The sequence below is a fragment of the Narcine bancroftii genome, chromosome 3, assembly GCF_036971445.1.
Source record: "Narcine bancroftii isolate sNarBan1 chromosome 3, sNarBan1.hap1, whole genome shotgun sequence".
In the NCBI taxonomy this organism is placed as follows: Eukaryota; Metazoa; Chordata; class Chondrichthyes; order Torpediniformes; family Narcinidae; genus Narcine; species Narcine bancroftii.
Window position 1 is genome coordinate 38442553 of NC_091471.1, and position 22395 is coordinate 38464947.

Sequence of the window (22395 nt, forward strand, 5' to 3'; positions counted from 1 at the left end):
GTCGTAATTGCTTCTTCACTTTATGCCATTTCAGTTTACAAAAGCTTTCATAGGAATGCTCTACTTTCAGATAGCGGGAGATACCTGAACCCCAGAATCAGAGAATTCATAAGATGGATGGGAGGGAAAGTTATGTAGCATATTAACTAATGACTGGGTAAATGTATTGATTAATTGGAAACAAAAATACATTTCAAAAGGAATAAACATCCACATTTATTGCACATAAGAACATATAGAGCCTTTCACAATAAAATCCACCAAGTCCCTTTAATAGCAGTACACCACAACCAATTTTTATCCAGGAAGATCTCTCAAACAGTAATGAGTGTTGGTTAAAGGACTAATATTTGCCAGGGAGCTGGGTAGAATTCTGGTTTAACACTCTTCTAAGTCCAGCATTGTTTGATGGCGCTAACTGGAATGGCATTTGGATTTTGTGCTCAAATTTCTGGATTGACTCAGAGCGGAGAGTGCTACCACAGAGCCACAGTTTATGACATCAAAGGAATTCTTATGTTTAAAATAATTATTGACCAATTTCCACAGATACACTTCTCAGCCCACTTGACTCCAAGGAATATTACTGCCAACTTTCCTGACTCTTCCATTGAAGAGCCTTGTGTGCCACCAGGTGGCTTATTTCAGACAACCAGATCATTTCCATGTCTAGCTCTGACCATCAACCGATACCACTGTTCACTACTCAATGCTGATCCACTGTGCATGAACAAATCAGAGATCTCTTATGTCAGCCACTGTGTTGAGGAATGCTATTGAGAGTGCAGTCTTCCTCTCAATATGGCAGCCTATAGGCTGGATGTTAATGGTATTCATGGGTGGGAGGTGTAGTGTGGAGGGTGGAGGATTAAAATGTGTGCCAAGCAAAAGGACTCCAAGTTTTGTTTTGAAAGAATGGTCTTGGCAGGTCATTACCATGAGAAGAATGTCTAAACTAAGAAATCATAAAGAACTAAGGAGTGTTCATTCTCTCATGAGATAAAACATAGCAATTGCACCTGAAAACATTTACTTTTTTCGTACACACTTTTTGAAGCATTATAAAGGCTGCTCCTCTCATCCCATTATCCCACTTTTAGTTCTAGGTGACTGCCCGCTGAAGCCCAGCTCAGCTGCACAAAGTAGCTTAAAGAGAACAATCGTTTACATGGACGACCATACAGCCCTCCTGCATTTATCTTTAACCCTTTGGACTCCGTGTCTGCTTTCAGGGACTACCTGAAACTCCATGTTCCGGTTTTCAGGAACTAGTTTTATACCCAACCTCCTGCTGGTTGATACTGACGTTTATCTTGTAGTTTACCCATGGACCCCGTCCAGTGTATATATTATGAAAGGTTAAAAATGGCTGGAGTGCAAAGGGTTAAAAACTTACAAGAAATAAAAGTACTACACCACACACAAGACTTGATCTACAAGGTGCCGAGTCAGTTTATTCAGGTAGTATGTACATGAGAAGAAAGCCGAAAAATAATCATTCAATTTTCTTCCTTCTTTAACCCCAATTGAAATGATTGAAACTGAGCACCTGGGCATGGTCATGCTGCAAGCCATGTTCAAGAGCAGGTTGGTTTTGATAATACCTTACTTCTGGTTTTACAACTTGTGAATTATCAAGGTCCCTGCTCACAGAAGGTTTACTGTGTGGAGGGTGACTGACCTGTAATATATATGATCCGACAGCCTTTGAATTGAGCCCAGGACGAGATGTGGGTGGAGCCTGGTAACCCTCACCTCACATCAGATATGCTGGGGTTTTTTTTCCATGTGAAGAGTGATAATCTTTTCCTGTTTGAACCTAAAGTTGTTTCAAGCAACCAGCAGTGGAAGTAGTAGTGCCTGGTGCCTTGCCTCAAGCTGTATAAGTTTATTATGTTCTTTTACAGCAAAGGTGCAAATTATTTCTACAGTAGCTCAGAAGCAAGTACCAGAGTCTCTGTCTCTCCACCCCCCCCAATCCCTCATTGATCACACCATTATCCTGACCGATCTATTTTCTACCAGTGTCCTGAATCAATTCTGCTCCCGGTGGAAACTTCTAATAACAACACCCTCCCCCCTCGCCAGTGTTCCCAGGATTTAACTCACTGCACAAAAAGGCGCTTTCTGAAGTTTTATTTTGAAGAGGTCATTCGCTACAAATATGTACATGTATTGTTACTAGTTTTGGGGGGGGGGGGGTTTCTGGGGAAGAAGCAGAAACACGACATCGATCAGAAATAAGTAACACAACACTTACCAGACTGTTTGAGTGAGTCCATTGGAAATCTGGAATAGGGAGGCGGGGGTGACTCTGGAAACAGAAAAATAAAAAAAGAGGGCAAAGCCATGAGAAGAGATAGAAACGTATGATAACACTGGCAGGAGAGCCGGCATTCTTTCGTAAACTGTTTGTCTTAACTCTGGGGGCTGGAGGCAGAACAGCAAAGGCGGCGATCGCCTTGATAGTTAACAGTCACATAAACAAAAGAGTCAGCCTGGCGCCAGTCTCACTGATATGCAACTTGTGTGTCTAATCGCCCCTCCTTGGCTCACGTAAACCACTTCTGCTTTGGAAATTACCACTGAATCAAACGGACCGAGGATCTCACCGCGCCATCTCACTGGAAAATCACCCATTTACTGCGGCGACAAGACTTCCAGACAACTCCCCCCAGTTTTAAGAACTTTTATTGATACATTTAACGTGATTTATAAGATGTTTGAAATAACTTCCCGTCTTCAAAGGAAGGAGAATTTAAACCTCTATTCTTGAAATTCAACTAATTCCAAGAAACACACACACACAAAAAAAACCAACGAATACCCCACCCACGTCCTTGTAATCATTTACATTTTTCAACTCCGATCACAATCTGGGATACAACACACACACAATCACAAAGTATGTTGGAAACATTCACATCCTTAAAAAAAAAGACGTTTCGCAGCAATGTTTGCTGCGAAACGAGGCGCAGAGGGAGACCCAACTTTAAAAACACCCCCCTGAACAAGTTTGGAATCAATACTTCCTTTTTGCACTGTGGTTCTTCTCAATTCGGGGTCAAACTGAATGGTCGACCAACCAAGTTATTGAAATGAGATTTTAAATGAAATCAAATCAACTAGAACTTAAACAACAGCATAAATCACAATACCGAGCGTTGTTTTTTTTTAAGAAAACCAACTATATGGAGCAAGTTTGTCAAGGACTGATAGCCATTAAAATGACTGAATCACTAATCACCTGAAAAGACCGAATAAAATCAATGTTGCCCCTGTTCCAGAAGAGATGGCCCAGGTGAGGTCAATATTGTGAAAGGTCGAGGTCCGACTTTTTTTAAAAAAAACTCATCGACCTGATGTATGCGTTGAAACATTTTAGAGGCATTAAATAATTCAGAATAATCAAGCCTTTCTTACCGAATTCACAAAGTCTACTAAGGTGGTGTGGGTTACAACAGACGGAATCCGGGCTGTTGGTTCCATAGGATTCACAGCAATAGAGTCTTTTCAGTTCCGAAGAGTTTCTCAGGTCAGGCCAGCGGAAGACTTTGCAGATCAGTACCGGTAGGGAGTAAGTTTGTTTGCTGAGTTTAGGCTCGATCATCTTGGGCAAGAGGAGGCAGCTGGTCCGGGCTCCCCCTTTGCTATCCACCGCCTGCAACAATAATTCCAACTGCTTCTCCTTCAGTTTTTTCAGTAGCGAGTGCATCAGGGCTTTCAATTCGGGGTCAGAGTTTGTGTATTTCGACCCTTTGCCCCCGCAACATCCACCGCCGCCTCCTCCTCCTCCTCCTCGATTTGCATCGCCCTCGTTATCCGTTTGCCCGTCTGTTTCTCCCAACGTACGGCTTCTCCAAAGTCGCCGGACAAGACCCGATCGTTTCGTCCTGAACATGCGAGATGAAGATCCGCCGGAGAGAAATCTGCTAAAATCCAGCCAGGTACAGCAAAGACATATCCGCAAAACATGAATCCAGCCTGTTCTCGATGGCAACCACCCCGTAACAGCCGCACAAATCTGTAGCATACGCCACCTTCTTATTTTTTTTTGAAATAAGAGATCCAGAAAATGGTTTAAACAATACTGCAATTAAATAGATCAAAGGGGGATGGGTTAGTGCGGCTCCCCAAAGAGACGATCATGCATTGTAACCCACCGATATAAAGTAGACAAAATGTAGCCAAGAATATGTATCCATTGAAATGTAACCCAAGCGCTCCCTTGTTCCTTCCTTGGCTTTTGGGTAGATTAATCCAAACCCCGGCAAGGGTTTAATGATGGGAGATGGTTTTTGAACGTGCGTCTTCCTTGTACTAACTTAATCTCTCTTCCTTTACACATGGGGTGGGGTGGGGGGGGGGGGGGGGAGAAAAAAAGCCCGATCTATAAAGAAAGAAGATCTCGAGAGTTGTCGCCGGTTCCAGCTCTTCTCCACTCTGGCGGCGGGTTTTCTGAGTGCTCCGGACTCCTGGCTGAAACTGACACAAGGGCTTGAAATTTACAAGCCAGCCCTTGGTTTGGCTGCGCATTGGCGCGGTCGATCACGTGTGCGTCTAGACACTCGGTCGCGGCCCCCGGTTTAAAGCGATTGTTACGCAAACAAGCGATCACGTTACGAACACTTCTCAATCCTTCTCCCTTCAACGCAAACTGCTGTGAACATTCAGCCACGATTAATAATATAACCGTTTGATACACTTTATTCTGGGGGGGGGGGGGGGGGGGGGAGCAGAATGATCATCTGGAATTTTGGGAAGCGAAACTTGTTCCAGTCTCCTGTCGATCCAGAAAGAAACAATTATGTCTTCACTGGAATTCTTGTGCCCCGCACGGAATCGAGATGCAGAGGCAGACCCTGGGGTTTGGGGAGGTTATTGCACGTTGCTATGCTACGAATGGACACAGGGAGAATTAGGTATGAATCGAATTTTGCGGGCTGCCTTGTACATTTGAATCGGTTGACTCATGTGTTCTAGATAGTGAACAATCTGCTTCTCAACGGTGTCTTTAAATGCATTTTGTGAAGCGCCTCACAGATACTAATTGACACTGCGTTTAAATGAATCCGAAATATTTTCCTTTTGCCATTCCCTGTGCATAAGCCAACATCAACTTGCATTCATTTTGTGCCATAGATATTGGGGGGGGGGGGGGGATCGAACTGATCTTATTGCTCATTCAGGTCAAGATGAGGTCTTCAAGGGATGTGACATTTAGATAGCAACGTTGGAACAATTTGTGGGAAAAAAAATTGATATAATTACTCATCTTGTGGTCGTTTACACTGCACCCCTCAAGTTCCTGTGTGTGTTTTACATGGAGCAAGGTGGCCTGAGTCATCAGCTGGGTCAAATTCATGAGGTGAGTTGAGTCTGCAGGCTTCCCCCGAAAACTAGTAGGGGTCCTGCAGGATAAATCGCGGTGCAGGAATTGACTGCGCTTTCCTTTTTAGACTGCCTGTGTAATGGCAAATTTTGTTGATTGCGCCGTTACATGCATGCAGTCTAAATCGCGGTGCAGGAATTGACTGCGCTTTCCTTTTTAGACTGCCCATGTAATGGCAAATTTTGTTGATTGCGCCGTTACATTCATGCAGCCTAAATCGTGGTGCAGGAATTGACTGCGCTTTCCTTTTTAGACTGCCCGTGTAATGGCAAATTTTGTTGATGCGCCGTTACATGCATGCAGGATGAATTGCGGTGCAGGAATTGACTGCGCTTTCCTTTTTAGACTGCCCATGTAATGGCAAATTTTGTTGATTGCGCCGTTACATGCATGCAGTCTAAATCGCGGTGCAGGAATTGACTGCGCTTTCCTTTTTAGACTGCCCGTGTAATGGCAAATTTTGTTGATTGCGCCGTTACATTCATGCAGCCTAAATCGTGGTGCAGGAATTGACTGCGCTTTCCTTTTTAGACTGCCCGTGTAATGGCAAATTTTGTTGATGCGCCGTTACATGCATGCAGGATGAATTGCGGTGCAGGAATTGACTGCGCTTTCCTTTTTAGACTGCCCATGTAATGGCAAATTTTGTTGATTGCGCCGTTACATGCATGCAGCCTAAATCGCGGTGCAGGAATTGACTGCGCTTTCCTTTTTAGACTGGCCGTGTAATGGCAAATTTTGTTGATTGCGCCGTTACATGCATGCAGTCTAAAAAACCCAAATAGAGGCATGTCCAGGTGCTTTTGCACACTGAGCTGCAACTAACTAAAGTACTTCTGGCCTGGTGTAGAAGAAAACACATTAAACAGTTTACTACTCGGATTGCCACATGATTAGTATATTGTAAACTATAGTAAAGCCTTGGATGGGCAGAACTGAAGTATAGCCAGGAACATTTACTCAAGAAACAAGCAGACAGCCTGTCTAGAGAGGAGGCAACATTCGACCTATTGGGAAATGAGGCTGAGCAAATAACTGAAGTGTCTGTGAGGCAGGACTTTAGGATGAGTGACCACAATTCTATTAGTTTTTTTTAAATAATCGTGGAAAAAGATAGAACTGGATCACAAATTGGGACAAGACTAATTTTGGAGGTATTACATAGGAACTTGAGAAGTTTGATGGGAAGAGCTGTTTGCAGTAAAGTACATTTGGCAAGGGAGAGGCTTTTGTTAGGGGAGAGTTCAAGGTCTGCAAGCTCTGTCAGAGGGAAGGGCAGGGCTGGCAGGATCCTGATCAACAAAGGAATAAAATTAATCCCTTGAGTGTAAGAGGGATAGAGGTATCCTTAGAGAGAAATTTGGGCAAGCAGAGAAAATTTAATAGATCTGACAGATAAAGCAAAGAAGAATTCAAAGAGTCATTCAAGAGGGTGAACCATCGCAAGGCATCAGGCTGTTACGGCATACCTGGTAGGGTTCTGAAAATCTGCACCAACCAATTAGCCAGAGTGTTTGTGGACATTTTTAACCTCTCATTGTGACAGTCAGAGGTTCCCACCAACTTCAAAAGGGCTTCATTCATCCTGGTACCCAAGAAGAGTAGTGTGGGCTGCCTCAACGACTACCACCCTGTAGCACTAGCTTCTACTGTGAAAAAATGCTTTGAGAGGCTGGTCGTGGCCAGAATTAACACGTTGTGGTGGCTCGCCTATGCAACCGGCTCATGGAGTCGCAGGCAAGTCCATGGCACACCTGACTGTGAGAACTCCAGGTGCAGGTCAAGCTCACATCCTGGCAGCTGATATCATAAAGATCCTGGGAGTCGCAAACATCATCAGGTTCAGAGGGATTTAAATGCCTGCGAGAGTTCTATTAAAGACAATTGGTTCAACTCACGACTCTGCATGGTTCTTTTGCTTGCCCCATACCTAGTGTAGCTACATTGGTGAACCTGATGGTCCAAATGGCATTTGGACCTACCCAAGGACGCAGAATATAGTTTCACTGAACCTGCTGACTTGCTGGACCTTGCAGCTGCAGGTCTGGTTTGAACAGGCTGAAGCCAAATTCCAGGTCAGGCAAATTGTCTCGGATGCCACAAAGTACATCTATGCGGTTGGTTCACTCAACCAGGAAATAGCAGACCACATCATCTATTTCCTACACCAGCCACTAGTTGTGGACAGGTATGAAACAATCAAGGCACTCCTGATCTGTACTTTTGGCCTCTCCCACCATGAGCACGCAGCAAGGTTGCTCCACATGGACAGCCTAAATGAGCGCATGCCTTTGGCTTTAATGAACAAGATGCTGGCACTAGCAGGCAGCCGTAAGCCATGTTTACTGTTCGAACAAGTCTTTCTTGAGAAGATGCCAGAAGATATCCGCCTCCTCATCGCTGGTGATGATTTCAGTGGCCCAGGCAAAGTAGCGGCCCGTGCAGATATCTTGTAGCACACCAAGCAGCATGGCAGGGACTCCATTGATCAAGTTGCTGCATCACGCCCTAAGGCCCGGGCCTTCTCCATGCCACCAACAAAGCCAGTGATGCCTGCAGCAGGGAGCGACCCCAGTTCAAACCATAGGTGTTTTTACCACCAAAAGTGGAATTCAGGAGCCCACCATTGCTGCCCACCCTGTTCTTTGCCGGGAAACACCAGGGCCGCCCATCGCTGATAGCTATGGTGGCTACCCGCCGTGATAGGCTCCTTTACTTGGACTGACACTCCAGGTGAAAGTTTCTCATAGACGCAGAGGTGGAGGTTAGTGTCTTGCTTCCCTTGAGCCACAACACCCACAATGGGAAGTCAGGATCGGTGCTCACCACTGCTGACAACAGCAGTAATCGCACATATGGCACGTGAACCATCCCACTACAGTTTGGCTCCAGCGGTTTCACCTGGTCATATATGCTGGCAGCAGTGTTGCAGCCTTTATTGGTTGCAGATTTCCTCTGGGTGCACTGCCTCCTAGTGGACATTAAGGGATGGCGCCTAGTGAATGCCAAGACCTTCCAAACCTTCTCGCTCAGTGAAGCCAAGTTACTGGCCCCACATCTGGACTCTGTGACTTTGTCAGGCGACGAATTTGCCAGAGTACTAGCAGAGTTCCTGACCATTATTACACCGCAGTTCTCCACAGACACCCTTAAGCATTGTGTACAGCTGCACATTCCCATTCAAGGAGCACCACTACACGCCCAGGCACGCAGGCTCCTGCCTGACAAATTCCGCCTTACCAAGGAGGAGTTCAAGAAAATGGAAGACATGGGGGTTGTCTTATGCCTCTCTGCTGCATCTGGTGTCCAAGTTGACTGGAGGATGTAGGTCATGTAGCAACTACAGAAGGCTCAATGACACCACCACAGCTGGCCGCTACCCAGTGCCCCACATTCAGGACTTTATGGCCAATTTTCATGGGGCACGTATCTTCTCCAAAGTTGACCAGGTCCACAGGTATCACCAGATTCCCGTCCACCCCAGCGAAGTTCCCAAGATGGCCCTCATCACCCTGTTTGGCCTATTCGAGTTCCTGTGGATTCCTTCCAGATTCAAGAACGTGGCACCGACATTCCAGCGGCTCATGGACTTGATGGGACGCGACTTAGATTTTGTCTTCATCTACTTAGATGATATCCTAATCTCCAGCTGTTCACACCAAGAGAATGTGATGCATCTCCACCAACGCTGCCACCGTCTGAGTGAATATAGCCATCAACCCCACGAACAGCCAGTTTGAGCTGTCGGCCATTGATTTTCTTGGCCACCGCATTGACCGGCATAGAGTGGCTCCCTTGCCGGCAAAAGTTGAGGCCATATGCCAGTTTTCCAGGCCCAGTACAGTCAATGGCCCACAGGAGTTTGTGGGCATGATCAACTTTTACCACTGATTCTTACCGCCAGCAGCCCGAATCACATGGGTCACGGAGTAAGCAGCAATTTGCGAGCAGGCCAAGGATGCCCTTGTAAATGCCACCCTCCTGATACACCTGCGGGTGGGCGTTCCCACAGCCCTCTCGGTTGACACTTCCAACTCAGCAGTCTGGGGTGTACTGGAACAACTAATTGAGGGTCGGTGGAAACCACATGCATTCTTCAGCCAGCAGCTGCGACCCCTTCCCCCGCAGCTGAAATCCAGCACCTCCGATAGGGAGCTGCTAGCCCTCTGCCATGCCATACTTTAGGTATTTCTTGGAGGGGCGGGAGTTCATGGTCTTCATGGACCACAAATGCCTCACTTTCGCATTCGCCAAAGTGTTGGATCCATGGTCGGCACGGCAGCAACGCCACCTGTCATATATCTTGGGGTATACCTCCACTGTCAAACACTTAGCCAGGAAAAGCAACGTCATGGCCAATGCACTGTCTCACACCTCCATCCACTCAGTGCATTCCCTGTCCCCAGGGTTAGATTACATGGTGCTCGCTGAGGCACAGCAGCTGGATGAAGAAATGCCAGCCTACTGCAACACAGTTTCAGGCCTGCAACTTGAGGACATCCCCACAGGCCCAATAGGCAACAAGCTCCTCTGTGACGTGCCTACCAGCCAACTCTGGCCCATCATTCCAGCCGCTTGGTGGCGTCGTGCTTTTGACACAATACATCCATCCAACTGGTGGCAGATAGATTTGCTTGGCATGGCCTATGCAAACAAGTTGGGCACTTGGCCAGGACATGCATACTATGTCTGACCTCTAGAGAACATGACCCAGTCCTCATCGATGCCCAGTAGTGGAGAGAGTCAAGAACTTCAAATTCCTTAGTGTCAACATCTCTGAGGATCTGTCCTGGAGCCTCCACATTGATGGAATCACAAAGAAGGTTCGCCAACGGCTATATTTTGTGAGGTGTCTGAGGTGGTTCAGTATGTCACCAAAGACTCTCATAAACTTCTCCAGGTGTACCGTGGAGAGCATTCTGGCTGGTTGCGTCACTGCCTGGTATGGAGGTGCCAACTCTCAGGACAAGAATAAACTCCAAAGGGTTATAACTCGGCCTGTGACATCATAGACACCAGACTTCACTCCATCGAGGACATCTACATGAGGCAGTGTCTTAAAAAAGCAGCCTCTATCCTCAAAGACCCCCAACCACCCAGGCCATGCCCTCTTCACTCTGCTACCATTGGGGAAAAGGTACAGGAGCCTAAAGATGGCACATGGACAGCTTCTTCCCCACTGCCATCAGATTCCTGAATAATCATTGAACCAAAGTCACTGCCTCACTTTTCATGAACTATTATCTTTATCTTCTTACAGTAATGTTGTAGGATGGTTATATTATGAATGTTTACACTGTGATGTTGTCGCAAAACACCAGATTTCATGACGATACTGATTCTGATTCTGACCAATGAAGCCAAATGGCTTCTTTACTACCCTGGTCCATCTTGTGGAGCAACTTTTAATGAACTTTGTATTCTGAGTTCTCTCAGTTCTACAATATCCTCCAGAGTATTGCCTTTCACAAAATCCTGCCTTTGTTTAACTCCCCAAAAGGCAAATTGGTTTCTTAGATGATTTGGGCCAAAGGGATGGTTTTCATTTCTCTATGACTTCAATTGGGAAGAGAAAAGTACTGATTTAATACCCAAAAAAAAGCATGAAATAAGGTTTGTTGACCTCTCTCAATATTTTTCATTATGTAACAGTAAAACAGCTCAGTAAGCATTTACTTCAAGAAACAATTTAGCTTATGCAATTATTTTCAAATAAGTCAGTTTTTAGCTCCCCTGAAGGGGCATTTGGCACATGCCTGGTCATGTGATGAATTTGGGAATAAACAGTGAATATTAGACATTGTTTAACTATCAGTGGCATGACAAGGGAGGAACTTAACAGTTTAGACATCTTCTATGGATAGAATTGATCAATCAAGAGATTAAAAAAAGAAAGAAGCTGGAGGAGGTTCCCAAATTGGAGGTGATAGAGTATTGGACAGAAGGTGTGGGAGGTAGACGGAGAGATTATTATGAGGAGAGGGGTGGAGAAAAGTTAGAAAAATAAAAAAAATAACTACATGAATAGGTAAAGAAGAGATGGAAATGGTAGTATCAGATGGGGTGGATGTTAACTAAATTTAGAAAAATCAATATTAATGTCATTAGATTTAAGGCTGACTCCATAGTCCACTCTTCTCTCCCTACCCACACTTCTGCTCCTTAGGCAATTCTTGCTATAACCACAGAGATTACAAAATGTGTCCCTACATCTCCTCCCTCACTTCCATCCAGAGCCGCAAACAGACCTATCAGGTGTGGCAGAGCTTTATGTGCATTTTCCAACCTCATCTACTGCATTTGATGTACCCAGTGTGAGTTCCTCTACTTTGGTGAGACAAAACATAGATTGGGTGACCACTTTACCAGACACATTAGATCCTGTGTGGGTCTAAACTTGTGCTTCCTATAGCCAATCATTACAATTCCTCCAAACATTTTTACAATGACATGTTGTTCCAGTACACCCCAGACTGCTGAGTTGGAAGTGTCAACCGAGAGGGCTGTGGGAACGCCCACCCGCAGGTGTATCAGGAGGGTGGCATTTACAAGGGCTAAGCATAAACTTGACGAGCAACACATCTTGGGACATTTAACTTCACAGGTGTTTATGAGTACTCAGGTATGTTTAATTGCTGCATTAGTGCAGGTATAAGAAAGTTTCTAAGGTTTTGATCACCTTGGGAGTCTGTAGTTGCTATTTCTCTACATGAGGATCAGAGTTGTGCCAGTGAAAGTCAAAGAAGCCATTATGATTATGAAAAACAAGAATAAAACAGTAAGAGACATCACCCAAACCATAGGATTACCAAAATTAACAGTGTGGAACATCATTAAGAAGAAAGAGCATACGGGTGAGCTTAGTAATCTCAAAAGGACTGATATTCCAAGGAAGACCTCCACTGCTGACGACAAAAAAAATCCTCAAATGTATGTCTGAGAGATCAGAAACACTCTTCAGGAGGCAGGTGTGGACATGTCAATGACTTCTCTCCTCAGAAGACTTCATGAACAGAAATACACAGTCAACACTACAAGATGCAAACGATAAATTAGCCACAGAAAGGATGACCAGATTACAGTTTGCCAAGTATATTTAAAAGAGCCTGCAGAATTCTGGAAAAAAGGCCTTGTGAACAAATGAGCCCAAGATTGACCTCTATCAGAGCAAAGTGTGGAGATGTAAAGCCCAAGATCCAAAGCATATCACCTTTGCCATGGCTTGCATCTTGCAGTGTCACCTCTGTATTTCTGTTCATGAAATTTTCTGAGGACGGTATTGGGCATACGTTTGGAAGTTTTTCTTCATTATGATGAGAATTCTTCTGTCGTCAGCAGTGGAGATCTTCCTTGGAAGACCAGTCCTGTTGTAAGTATTGAGCTCACGAGTACACTCTTTCTTCTTAACTGTGGAGTTTGGTAATCCTAATGTTTGGGCGATGTCTCTTACTGTTTTATTCTTGTTTGTTCAGCCTCGTAATGGCTTCTTTGACTTTCATTGACACAAGTCTGGTTTTCATGTAGAGAAATAGCAACTGTAGACTCCAAAGGTGATCAAAAGCTTAGAAGCAAGCTTCTAAGATTCTCTTCTACCTGCACCAATTACACAATTAAACATACCTGAGGACTCACAAACACCTCTGAAGTCAAATGTCCCAAACATTATGGTGCCTTGAAATGGGGGGGACTATGTATAAAAAAAATACTGCAATTTCTATATGGTCAAACCAAAATATATACAAATAACCTTAAATAAAATCTGGAGCGAGCACTTTAATTAAATGTTTGATTCAATTTAATTAAATTGTTTGATTACAAATTTAAGGCTGGCGTCCAGGTGCAAATAAAGGAAAAAAGTGTCTTTGTCCCAAACATGATGGAGAGCACTGTATCAGAGGTCATTTGCTATATCAGGAATTTGCTTGGATTATGAATTCAATTATGGTGAGAGTGTCAGTCTGTGGAACTTGTAAAGGCTGGTATGCCTGTTAAAATGCAACATCAGGAAAGATCCATAACCAAATTATGCTTTAGTTCTGGTGTTGGCATATCCAGAACAAATTATAAATTTGTTCAATTTCATCAGAACCATAGCTTTGCAGTTGGAAGCAGTTTCACAGTATAAACTGGATATTAGTGAGCTGAGAGACTGGAGACTAAATCTCAGGATGTGGGAGTACAGTACATGCAAGTTTGTTACACTGAAATAGCACGTTGTGATCCAAGTTCATTATAACAACAACTTTTAAATGTGTAATAAAGCATGTTAAAACATTAGGACAGGAAAACCAACCCCGTCTATTATATCACCTATTTTTACTGTGCACGATTCAATTTCCCATTTTTACTTTTTACAGTGAGGTGCTGTGAGGCTGCAGATCGCCAACACCCAACAGCTCTGTCAGTGAAGAGATGAGAGTTCTGCCACAATGTTTACTTTCCAGGAGTCAGCTTCTTTCAACCCAATAGTACATTTTTATGGGCTTATCATGACGTACGCTCCTGAGCATGTAATATTTATACTTTTGAGGCCATTGATGAAGGGAGCCACATTCATGTCATCTTAGCTACACCCTTTTAATACAGGCAAAAGGATCCATCTCAGATTTTTTTTAAAATTAGACACACAGCACGGTAACAAATCCTTTTGGTCAATGAGGCAGTGCTGCCCAATTACACCTAAATTGAATGACAACCCTTGATACATTTTGAACGGCGGGAGGACACACAGGGAGAACATACAAACTCCTTCAAGACAGCTCAGGATTCAAACCCTATCACTGGCATTGAAAAGGGGTTATGCGAACTGCTGCACTAACCATTTGCAAAGCGTTGCATTTCGTCCTTACCAAAGGTAATAGAGAGGTGGGGTTTATGAGATTAGTTGCAACAATTACAATGAATGTGCACCTGAGTCATGTAAATAAGAAAACATACTGTGGTGGCTCTGGTTAAGATGAGAGGGATTCAGGACATGCTCTTCAGTTATGTCATACTACATGGTGGAAGTCAGGTTGTGGAAGATTTCCTAACTGATCCACATATTAATGCGCAGCATTATCAGGATGCTCAATTTACCTTGGAGGGAGAAAAATAAATAATATAAATTTTTTGCTGCTCTTTATCTGCCTTGAAGGGAATGTGAGTCGTTGAACTGTGTGTTGATTTCATTCAAATAATTTACCCCAAACCGCCCATTTTCCTCTTCATCTTCATCTAGATCACAGTTTAAAAATTAGAGGTCACCCATTTAAGATAAAGATGAGCTGAATTGTTTTATTGCAGAGGGTCATGGATCTTTGAAATTCTCTTCCTCAAAGGATGGTAGAAGCAAACACTGGTTATTTTTAAGGTCAAGATGGATACATTATTGATGACCAATGGGCAAAGAAAATGCAGGTTACAAATGGATCTGCCAAAATTTCATTAAATGGGGGAAGATGAGGGTTGGGGAGTCCAACTCTTGCCCCTTACTTATATGTCTGTATGTTCATGGAAATATACCACTAAATATGACACCAAGATAAAATGGACGTTATTAGTCATGTGGTCTGGGCTGAATAAGATCAGCTTAGCTGAGCATTAGTAGGAATGGTTTTATTCAGCAATGAGAGAAAGAGAGAAATTAAACTGAATTGTAACACCTGATCATTATTCATTGCTCAATGTGTATGTTTCTGAATGCTAGGAGGAGAAATCTTTTCAGGGATTGCCCAACCATCATAAGATAGATTTATACTAAGGAGGAACAGTGCAACCTTACATTATTTGAGGTTCTGACTATCTACCTAGGTTATGATAAGAGATCAGGAAATCTTCCAAGGAAATTATTTGCAGGACTGGGAGATCAGGTCCATCACAGCTGTACTTGGTGTGCATATCAGCGATGACCTATCCTGTACTCACGACACCTCCTCATTGGTCAAGAAGGCTCGAGAGCACCTCACCTCCTGGGGAGGCTGAGGAGAGCAAAGCTACCGGCCCCCATCCTGACAACATTTTACAGGAGCAAATTGAGAGTGTCCTGTCTGGCTGCCTCATTGCATGATATAGTAGCTGCAAAGCCTATACAGAGGATCATTAAAATAGCTGAGAGGATCATTGGAATCTCCTCTATAGATGACATTTACTGGGAACATTGTCTAAATAGGGTTCAAGGAATTATAGAATAGTCTTTCCATCCATTGCACAATATCTTCGACCCACGACCATCAAGAAGGTTTCAGAGCATCAAAATCAGGATTGCCAGGTTGAGGAATAACTTCTTCCCACAGGCTGTGAGACTGATGAGCAGTATCCTGTGACTGTGAAAATCATCCCAAATATTTATAGATTTTACACAGATTATTTATGTGATCATTATGTACTGTGTATTATTGTGTATGCACCATAGTCTGGAGAGATGTACAATCAGGTGATAAACTACATACCAACTTGTACAATGTACTTATTCCTGATTCAAGATTCTGTCATTGTTTATTGTCATTTTTGTCAATAGTACAAAACATGAAATCTTAAACAAAATTGCCTTCTGAGTGCCTTAGGGGAGACAAAGAGTCACCATTAGTGTCACCCGAGACAGAAAGAGAAGCAAAAGAGATTCCCTTCAGAGTCACTGAGTGTTCATGGATTCGTCTCTAGCGTTCCCATTGCCACTGTAGACTCCTGTTCAATCCATTGGCAACCCAAGCTCCGGATCTAATCTCCGACACCATTAGGAAGCCTTCAAGGCCCAAGGCCCTTCTTGCCATTAGCACCCTCTCGAATCCTGGCTCCGATACCTGGTTCCATGAGCCGGTGTCCACCAGCCCACAGCCCATGCAGGTTCCCCAACCACAGGTCACCCGCAGTCTGAATGGGTCCCTCAGCTGCTGAGCCCCGCGCTGGTCCGCCGCAATGGACACTGTCCTGCAGAGTCGTCTCTTCTGCTGTGACTGAATTGCCTTCATCCCTTTTGTGAGGCCATGGATTCCAGATCACGTATTCTCAATGTAAGGAAATTTTTCCTCATGTCACTGCTGGTTCTTATCCTTACCCTGCGACCTTTTTCTCTACATGGTCCTAATGAAAACACTGAATCATTATCCACCTTGTCTGGGCCTTTTCATGGTTTTGAAAGTGCCCATTAACTTCCTCTTGAGTTTTGTTACTGCAAAGTGGTAGTAAAGAAAGTTGAGAAGAAATTAATGGACACATTCAAGAATACTTATTCAGACTGGTCAAATAACTCATCATTGGGTTAATTTTCATTAAATTCCCTTCAGTCTCTCAAAGGTATTTCAATTCATTCTCAAAGTGTTATGTCCAGAATAGACACAGTTGCTGTTTATTATGTATAGTTTAGAGAAAGCATCTTCTTATCTTCTTGCCTTGTGAGTTTCAGTTGTACTTGCACACTATTTACATTTCCTATTGAGCTTAAGCCTAACTTTGCTGTTGCAAGGATACCTATTGCTTGGGTATCCTTGCAACAGCATTGAAACTGTTAATGACCTACAGTCAACATCATGTAAATTGAGCAAAGGAAAGTTGGAAACATTGAAAATAGGAGCAGATGTAGTCTATTAGACCCTTAAAGCTTTCTTCATCACTCAACGCAATCTCTTTCATTACCTTGGCACTCTCCCCATATCCTCGATGCATTTGTATCTAAATATCTACCCACCTCCTACTTAAAATATAATTAGCGATTTGGTCTCCATAATCTTCTGTGATAGGAATGTCACAGGTTCACCTCCTTCTGAGTAAATGCATTTCTCTTCAGTTCTGTCCGGAGACAGTGAGTCCTCATTCTAGATCCCCGAGCCAAGAGAAACATACTCCCTCCATCCACACTGTCTAGCCCTGTCAGAATTTTATATGTTTCGGTGAAACTCTATCTCATTCTTTTAAACTCTAGTGAATACAGGAACAGACGCCCTAATCTCTCCTCATATGACAGACCAGAGATCAATCCAGTTAACCCTCACTGCACTGTTTCCATGGCAGATATATTTTTTCTAAAAAAAAGCAAGACTGCATAAAACTTTCCAGGTGTGGTATCATCACCAAGACCCTACATAAATATAGATAGACGCCTTGGCCCTGTACTCAAAACTGCATGCAATGAAGGTATCTTAACTTCTTTCTGCACCTGCACATTTGTTTCATGTAATTGGTGTCCAAGGTCAACATTTCTCAATCTATCATAATTTCAACAGTACTCAGCTTTTGTGGGTTTTTATTCAGAAAGTAACTAGAGTAAAATCTGACACTTATGGGGATTGGTAGATGCCGGATAAGTGGATTTGCCAGTTGCTTGAGATTGCATGTTGCATGACTGGCGAAATGAAAGGGCAGGGGGCACCAATTTTAATCTTCTGTATTTTTTTACTTATTTATTTTATGCAATTTCTTTTGCTGGTTGCTTGAATTCTGGATAACGGGAATTTTACAGTACAATTTTACCCATGTTACTTTCACATATATAGGAACATAGGAAGTAGGAACAGGAGTAGGCCAAAAATGGCCCATCGAGTCTGCTCCGCCATTCAATACGATCATGGCTGATCTAATTTATGACCTAACTCCACCTACCTGCCTTCTCCCCATATCCCCTAATTCCTCTATCATGTAAAAATTTATCTAACCGAATTTTAAATATGTTTAATGAGGCAGCCTCAACCACTTCCCTGGTTAGAGAATTCTAAACATTCACTACTCTCTGGGAAAAACTATTTTTCCTCATCTCTGTCCTAAATCTACTCCCCCGAATCTTGAGACCGTGTCCTCTCATTTTAGTTTCCCCGGCCAGCTCAAAAAACCTTCCTACATCTATCCTATCCATACCCTTCATAATCCTATATGTTTCTATAAGATCTCCTCTCATTCTTCTGAACTCAAGCGAATACAATCCTAGACGATTTAATCTTTCATCATAAGTAAACCCCTTCATCCCAGGGATCAACCTAGTAAACCTCCTCTGGACCGTCTCCAAAGCCAGTATATCCTTCCTCAAATATGGAGACCAGAACTGGACACAGTACTCCAGGTGCGGTCTCACCAGTACCTTATATAGTTGCAACATTACCTCCCTACTCCTGAATTCAATTCCTCTAGCGATGAAGGCCAACATTCCATTTGCCTTCTTAATAACCTGCTGTACCTGCAACCTAACTTTATGCGATTCATGCACAAGCACTCCCAAGTCCCTCTGCACAACAGCATGCTGTAGTTTTTCACCTTTTAAATAATATTCAGCTCTTTTATTTTTCTTGCCGAAGTGGATAACCTCACACTTACTAACTTTGTACTCCATCTGCCAGACCTTTGCCCACTCATCCAGCTTAACTATATCCCTCTGCAGACTCTCCACATCCTCATTACAATTTGCTCTTCCACTCAATTTGGTGTCATCCGCAAATTGGCTACACCACATTTTGTCCCCTCCTCCAAGTCATCAATGTAAATGATGAACAGTTGTGGGCCTAACACTGACCCCTGCGGCATCCCACTTACCACTCTCTGCCAACCTGAAAAACTCCCATTTATCCCAACTCTCTGCCTCCTGTCAGACAACCAATCTTCAATCCAGGCCAATAAACTTCCCCGGACTCCACTTTCCTGTAACTTACTGAGAAGTCTCTTGTGCGGCACCTTATCAAACGCTTTCTGGAAATCCAAATATACAACATCAACCTGTTCTCCTCTATCCACCGCACCCATTATATCCTCAAAAAATCCTAACAAGTTTGTCAGACAAGATCTTCCCTTTCTAAAACCATGCTGCGTCTGCCTGATTGAACCCTTACGTTCCTAAAGTTTCACTATTTCATCTTTAATGACGGCTTCAAGCATTTTTCCAACTACAGACGTCAAGCTAATTGGCCGATAATTTCCAGTCTTCTGCCTACATCCCTTCTTAAAAAGTGGCGTGACATTTGCTGTCTTCCAGTCTGCCGGGACCTGCCCAGAATCCAAGGAATTTTGGTATATGACCACCAATGCATCAACTATAACTTCTGCTATTTCCTTCAGAACCCTTGGATGCATATCATCAGGACCAGGTGATTTGTCTGGCTTTAGTCCCATTAGTTTCTCCATCACTACTTCCTTTGTAACAACTATTTTATCAAGGCCCTCCCCAACATTCGCATCCTTAACTCCGCACTTGGGCATGCTGGACGTGTCTTCCACCGTGAAGACTGACACAAAATATTTGTTTAATGCCTCGGCCATTTCCTCATTTTTTTGCTACCAGTTTTCCTTTCTCATCCTCCAAGGGTCCTATGTTAACTCTGGCCACCCTCTTCCGTTTTATATATTTATAAAATTTTTTGCTTTCTGTTTTTATATTTTGTGCCAATTTACTTTCATAATCCTTTTTCCCATTTCTTATTACCTGCTTTGTAACCCCTTGTTGTCTCTTAAAGTTATCCCAATCTTCCAGTTTCCCACTGCTCTTTGCAGCTTTGTACACCTGCGCCTTCAATTTTATACACTCCTTTATTTCCTTTGTTAACCACGGTTGATTTTTCCCTCCCTTTTTCCTGACCGGAATATATTTTTGTTGAGCATTACAAAATATTTCTTTGAAAATCTTCCACTGTTCCTCAACTGTTTCATCAATTAGTCTGTACTCCCAGTCCACTCTGCCCAATTCCTCCCTCATCCTATGGTAGTCACCCCTGTTTAAGCATAATATATTAGTTTTAGATCTAACTATTTCCCCTTCCATCTGAATGAGAAATTCAATCATACTATGATCGCTATTTCCCAGATGGTCTCTGACTATTACATCATTTACTCTACCTATCTCATTGCACAACACTAGATCCAGGAGAGCATTTTCTCTTGTGGGTTCCTTAACATGCTGCTCAAGAAAGCTATCGCGGATGCATTCTATGAAGTCCTCTTCCAGACTCCCACGACCAACTTGATTTTCCCAATCTATGTGGAAGTTAAAGTCCCCCATGACTACTGCCGTATCATTATGACATGCCTCACTTATCTCTCTTTTTATTTCCTGTGCCACTAAACTATTGTTATTTGGTGGGCGATAGATAACACCCACCAATAATTTTTTCCCTTTGTTATTCTTTATCTCTACCCAAATGGACTCAACATTTTGCTCTTTAGATCTTATATCATTCCTCACTACTGCCTGGAGCTCATCTTTGATTAAGAGTGCAACTCCACCTCCCTTACCATCCTGTCTATCTCTTTGCACCACCTGATACCCTTGAAAGTTTAATTCCCATTTAGGGTCACCTTGTAGCCATGTTTCCGTGATGGGGTATATAGATATACATATCTAGCAAATTGTTTTGGGAGATTAGAAAGATTTTATACATTTGTTTTTACTTTTCCTTATAGTCCCTCCCATTTTTAATTCCAGACTTTGTTTCTCTCTATTTTCTTTCTATATTTACTTTGATCCAGATTTCACACATTCTAGCTCACTGTCCTCACTCCTACTTCCTGAAATCTCATTGGTTAAGTCTCAATGCCTTCACTGTATAAACTTGCTGCAACTCTGGACAAAAAGTTGTTCATGAAAAAAAAGAAAGATTCAAGAACAAGTCAGTTACTTATATAGTGAGGTACCCCAGTTGAGCAATATTTAGTTCATGAGAAATACAAGAACTGCAGATGCCAGAATCTTAAGCAAACAACAAGAAGCAGGAGGGGCCCAACAGATCAAAATTTTGGGCTGGGACCCTTTTTTGAGATTATAGTGTAAAGGGGTGATAGTAAGCATTAAAAGAGGAGTGGTAGGTGGCCAGAGTTGGGGGGTGGGGGGTGGGGGGTGGGGGATGGTGGTGCTGGAAAAAGGTTGAGGTGATTGAGGTGCAACAGTACCAGAGGACCTTTGGTCAAGTCTGTAGTACTTTGCTTGAGTGTAAATCATAATTCATGAACAGGAGAGAAAACTGGGCAAAAATGGCCTAGCTTCAATATTTTTATAAGCTCATTTAATATGTTTTCAGCTTTGAATCTATTCTGTGTGTGGGATCCATGGCAAGTAATGGAATAACCCCTAATTCTAACTTTTGAAAAGGTACCACGATTAGCAAAGGGAGAAAAAAGCAGTAGTATCAGTACAGAAAATACTGCTCTGTTAGTATTGGCAACCGAAACTAAGTGGTAGCAATATAACAATTGCAAAAAAAAACATAGAACTCTCAAAACATATAGTTTACTTAATTCCAGACAGAGTTTTTGAATGCCAGACTCGCCATGCACCTCACCTCCTGGAGTTATAATTGTTATGAATGTTGTAAATAAAATGCAAATTGTATACCCCAGCTTAAGGGGAAATAGAAGCTGCCATTACTGAACCTGAAACAAATACTCTTCATTGTTGAAGTAAACTTCTACACTGTTCAGTCTGAGTAGTGCAAAATGATGAATCTACTGATAATGAGAGCAGGAAGCTGGCTTGGTGCTTATAACATATCCCAAGATAAAGCTCTTTACTGTAACAACTCGCCAGACTATGTGACTCCACACCCAGTTTTTTGATTATTTACTCTACCTGGGCATGACATTTTAACAGTCAACATGGACATTGCCAAGCCCCTGGACTTGCTCTGGTTCCAGCTTTTCATCATTTCGAAGATACTCTGTTGTATTGTGCAAAGTGGACGGTCTCATTTTCATCTTGTCTCAAAATTCACTTAATCTATTTGTAAATTATTACTCTTTATTATAACAATTGAAATCACCTGTCATTGACAAGCTATAGGTTAAAACTCTCTAGTCCAGCACCCTTGAGACTGGACTGGTGCCGGACCACAGCAAATCTAGACCACAGAAATTACCTCTGATAATCTCCCTCGGAGAAGCTGTTCTTTTTAAGTGTAGCCTCTTCCCCCAGTCACATACTCTTGAGAAATGTCTGAAACCCAAAGTTTCTGTAAGTCAGAAATACCGTTGACATGCAAATGTTGTACTGATGGCCACAGATTACTGATACAGGTACAGATTAGTACAGATCTTTATTCATTTTGGATCTTAGTTAA

General features: G+C 42.9%; 1 protein-coding gene and 1 long non-coding RNA gene across 5 annotated transcripts in view; one reads left to right on the forward strand and one right to left on the reverse strand.

The window, feature by feature from the left end:
• smad7 (SMAD family member 7) overlaps positions 1-4563 on the reverse strand; it is a 42514-nt gene extending 37951 nt beyond the window's left edge. The window contains exons 1-2 of one of the 3 annotated variants that reach the window (XM_069923867.1): positions 3424-4562; positions 2261-2314 (exon numbers count right to left, since the gene is read on the reverse strand). In XM_069923867.1, the coding sequence (XP_069779968.1) occupies positions 2261-2314; positions 3424-4033 (664 nt within the window). In that variant the 5' untranslated portion in view covers positions 4034-4562. Of the gene's footprint in view, positions 1-2260; positions 2315-3423 lie in introns of all 3 variants that reach the window. The other 2 variants (XM_069923869.1, XM_069923868.1) reach the window with 2 other exon arrangements.
• Positions 3514-22395, forward strand: part of LOC138757099 (uncharacterized) — a 115133-nt gene continuing 96251 nt past the window's right edge. For both annotated transcript variants that reach the window (XR_011353345.1, XR_011353344.1), the window contains exon 1: positions 3514-3947. This is a non-coding gene — a long non-coding RNA (uncharacterized lncRNA). The remainder of the gene's footprint in view (positions 3948-22395) is intronic.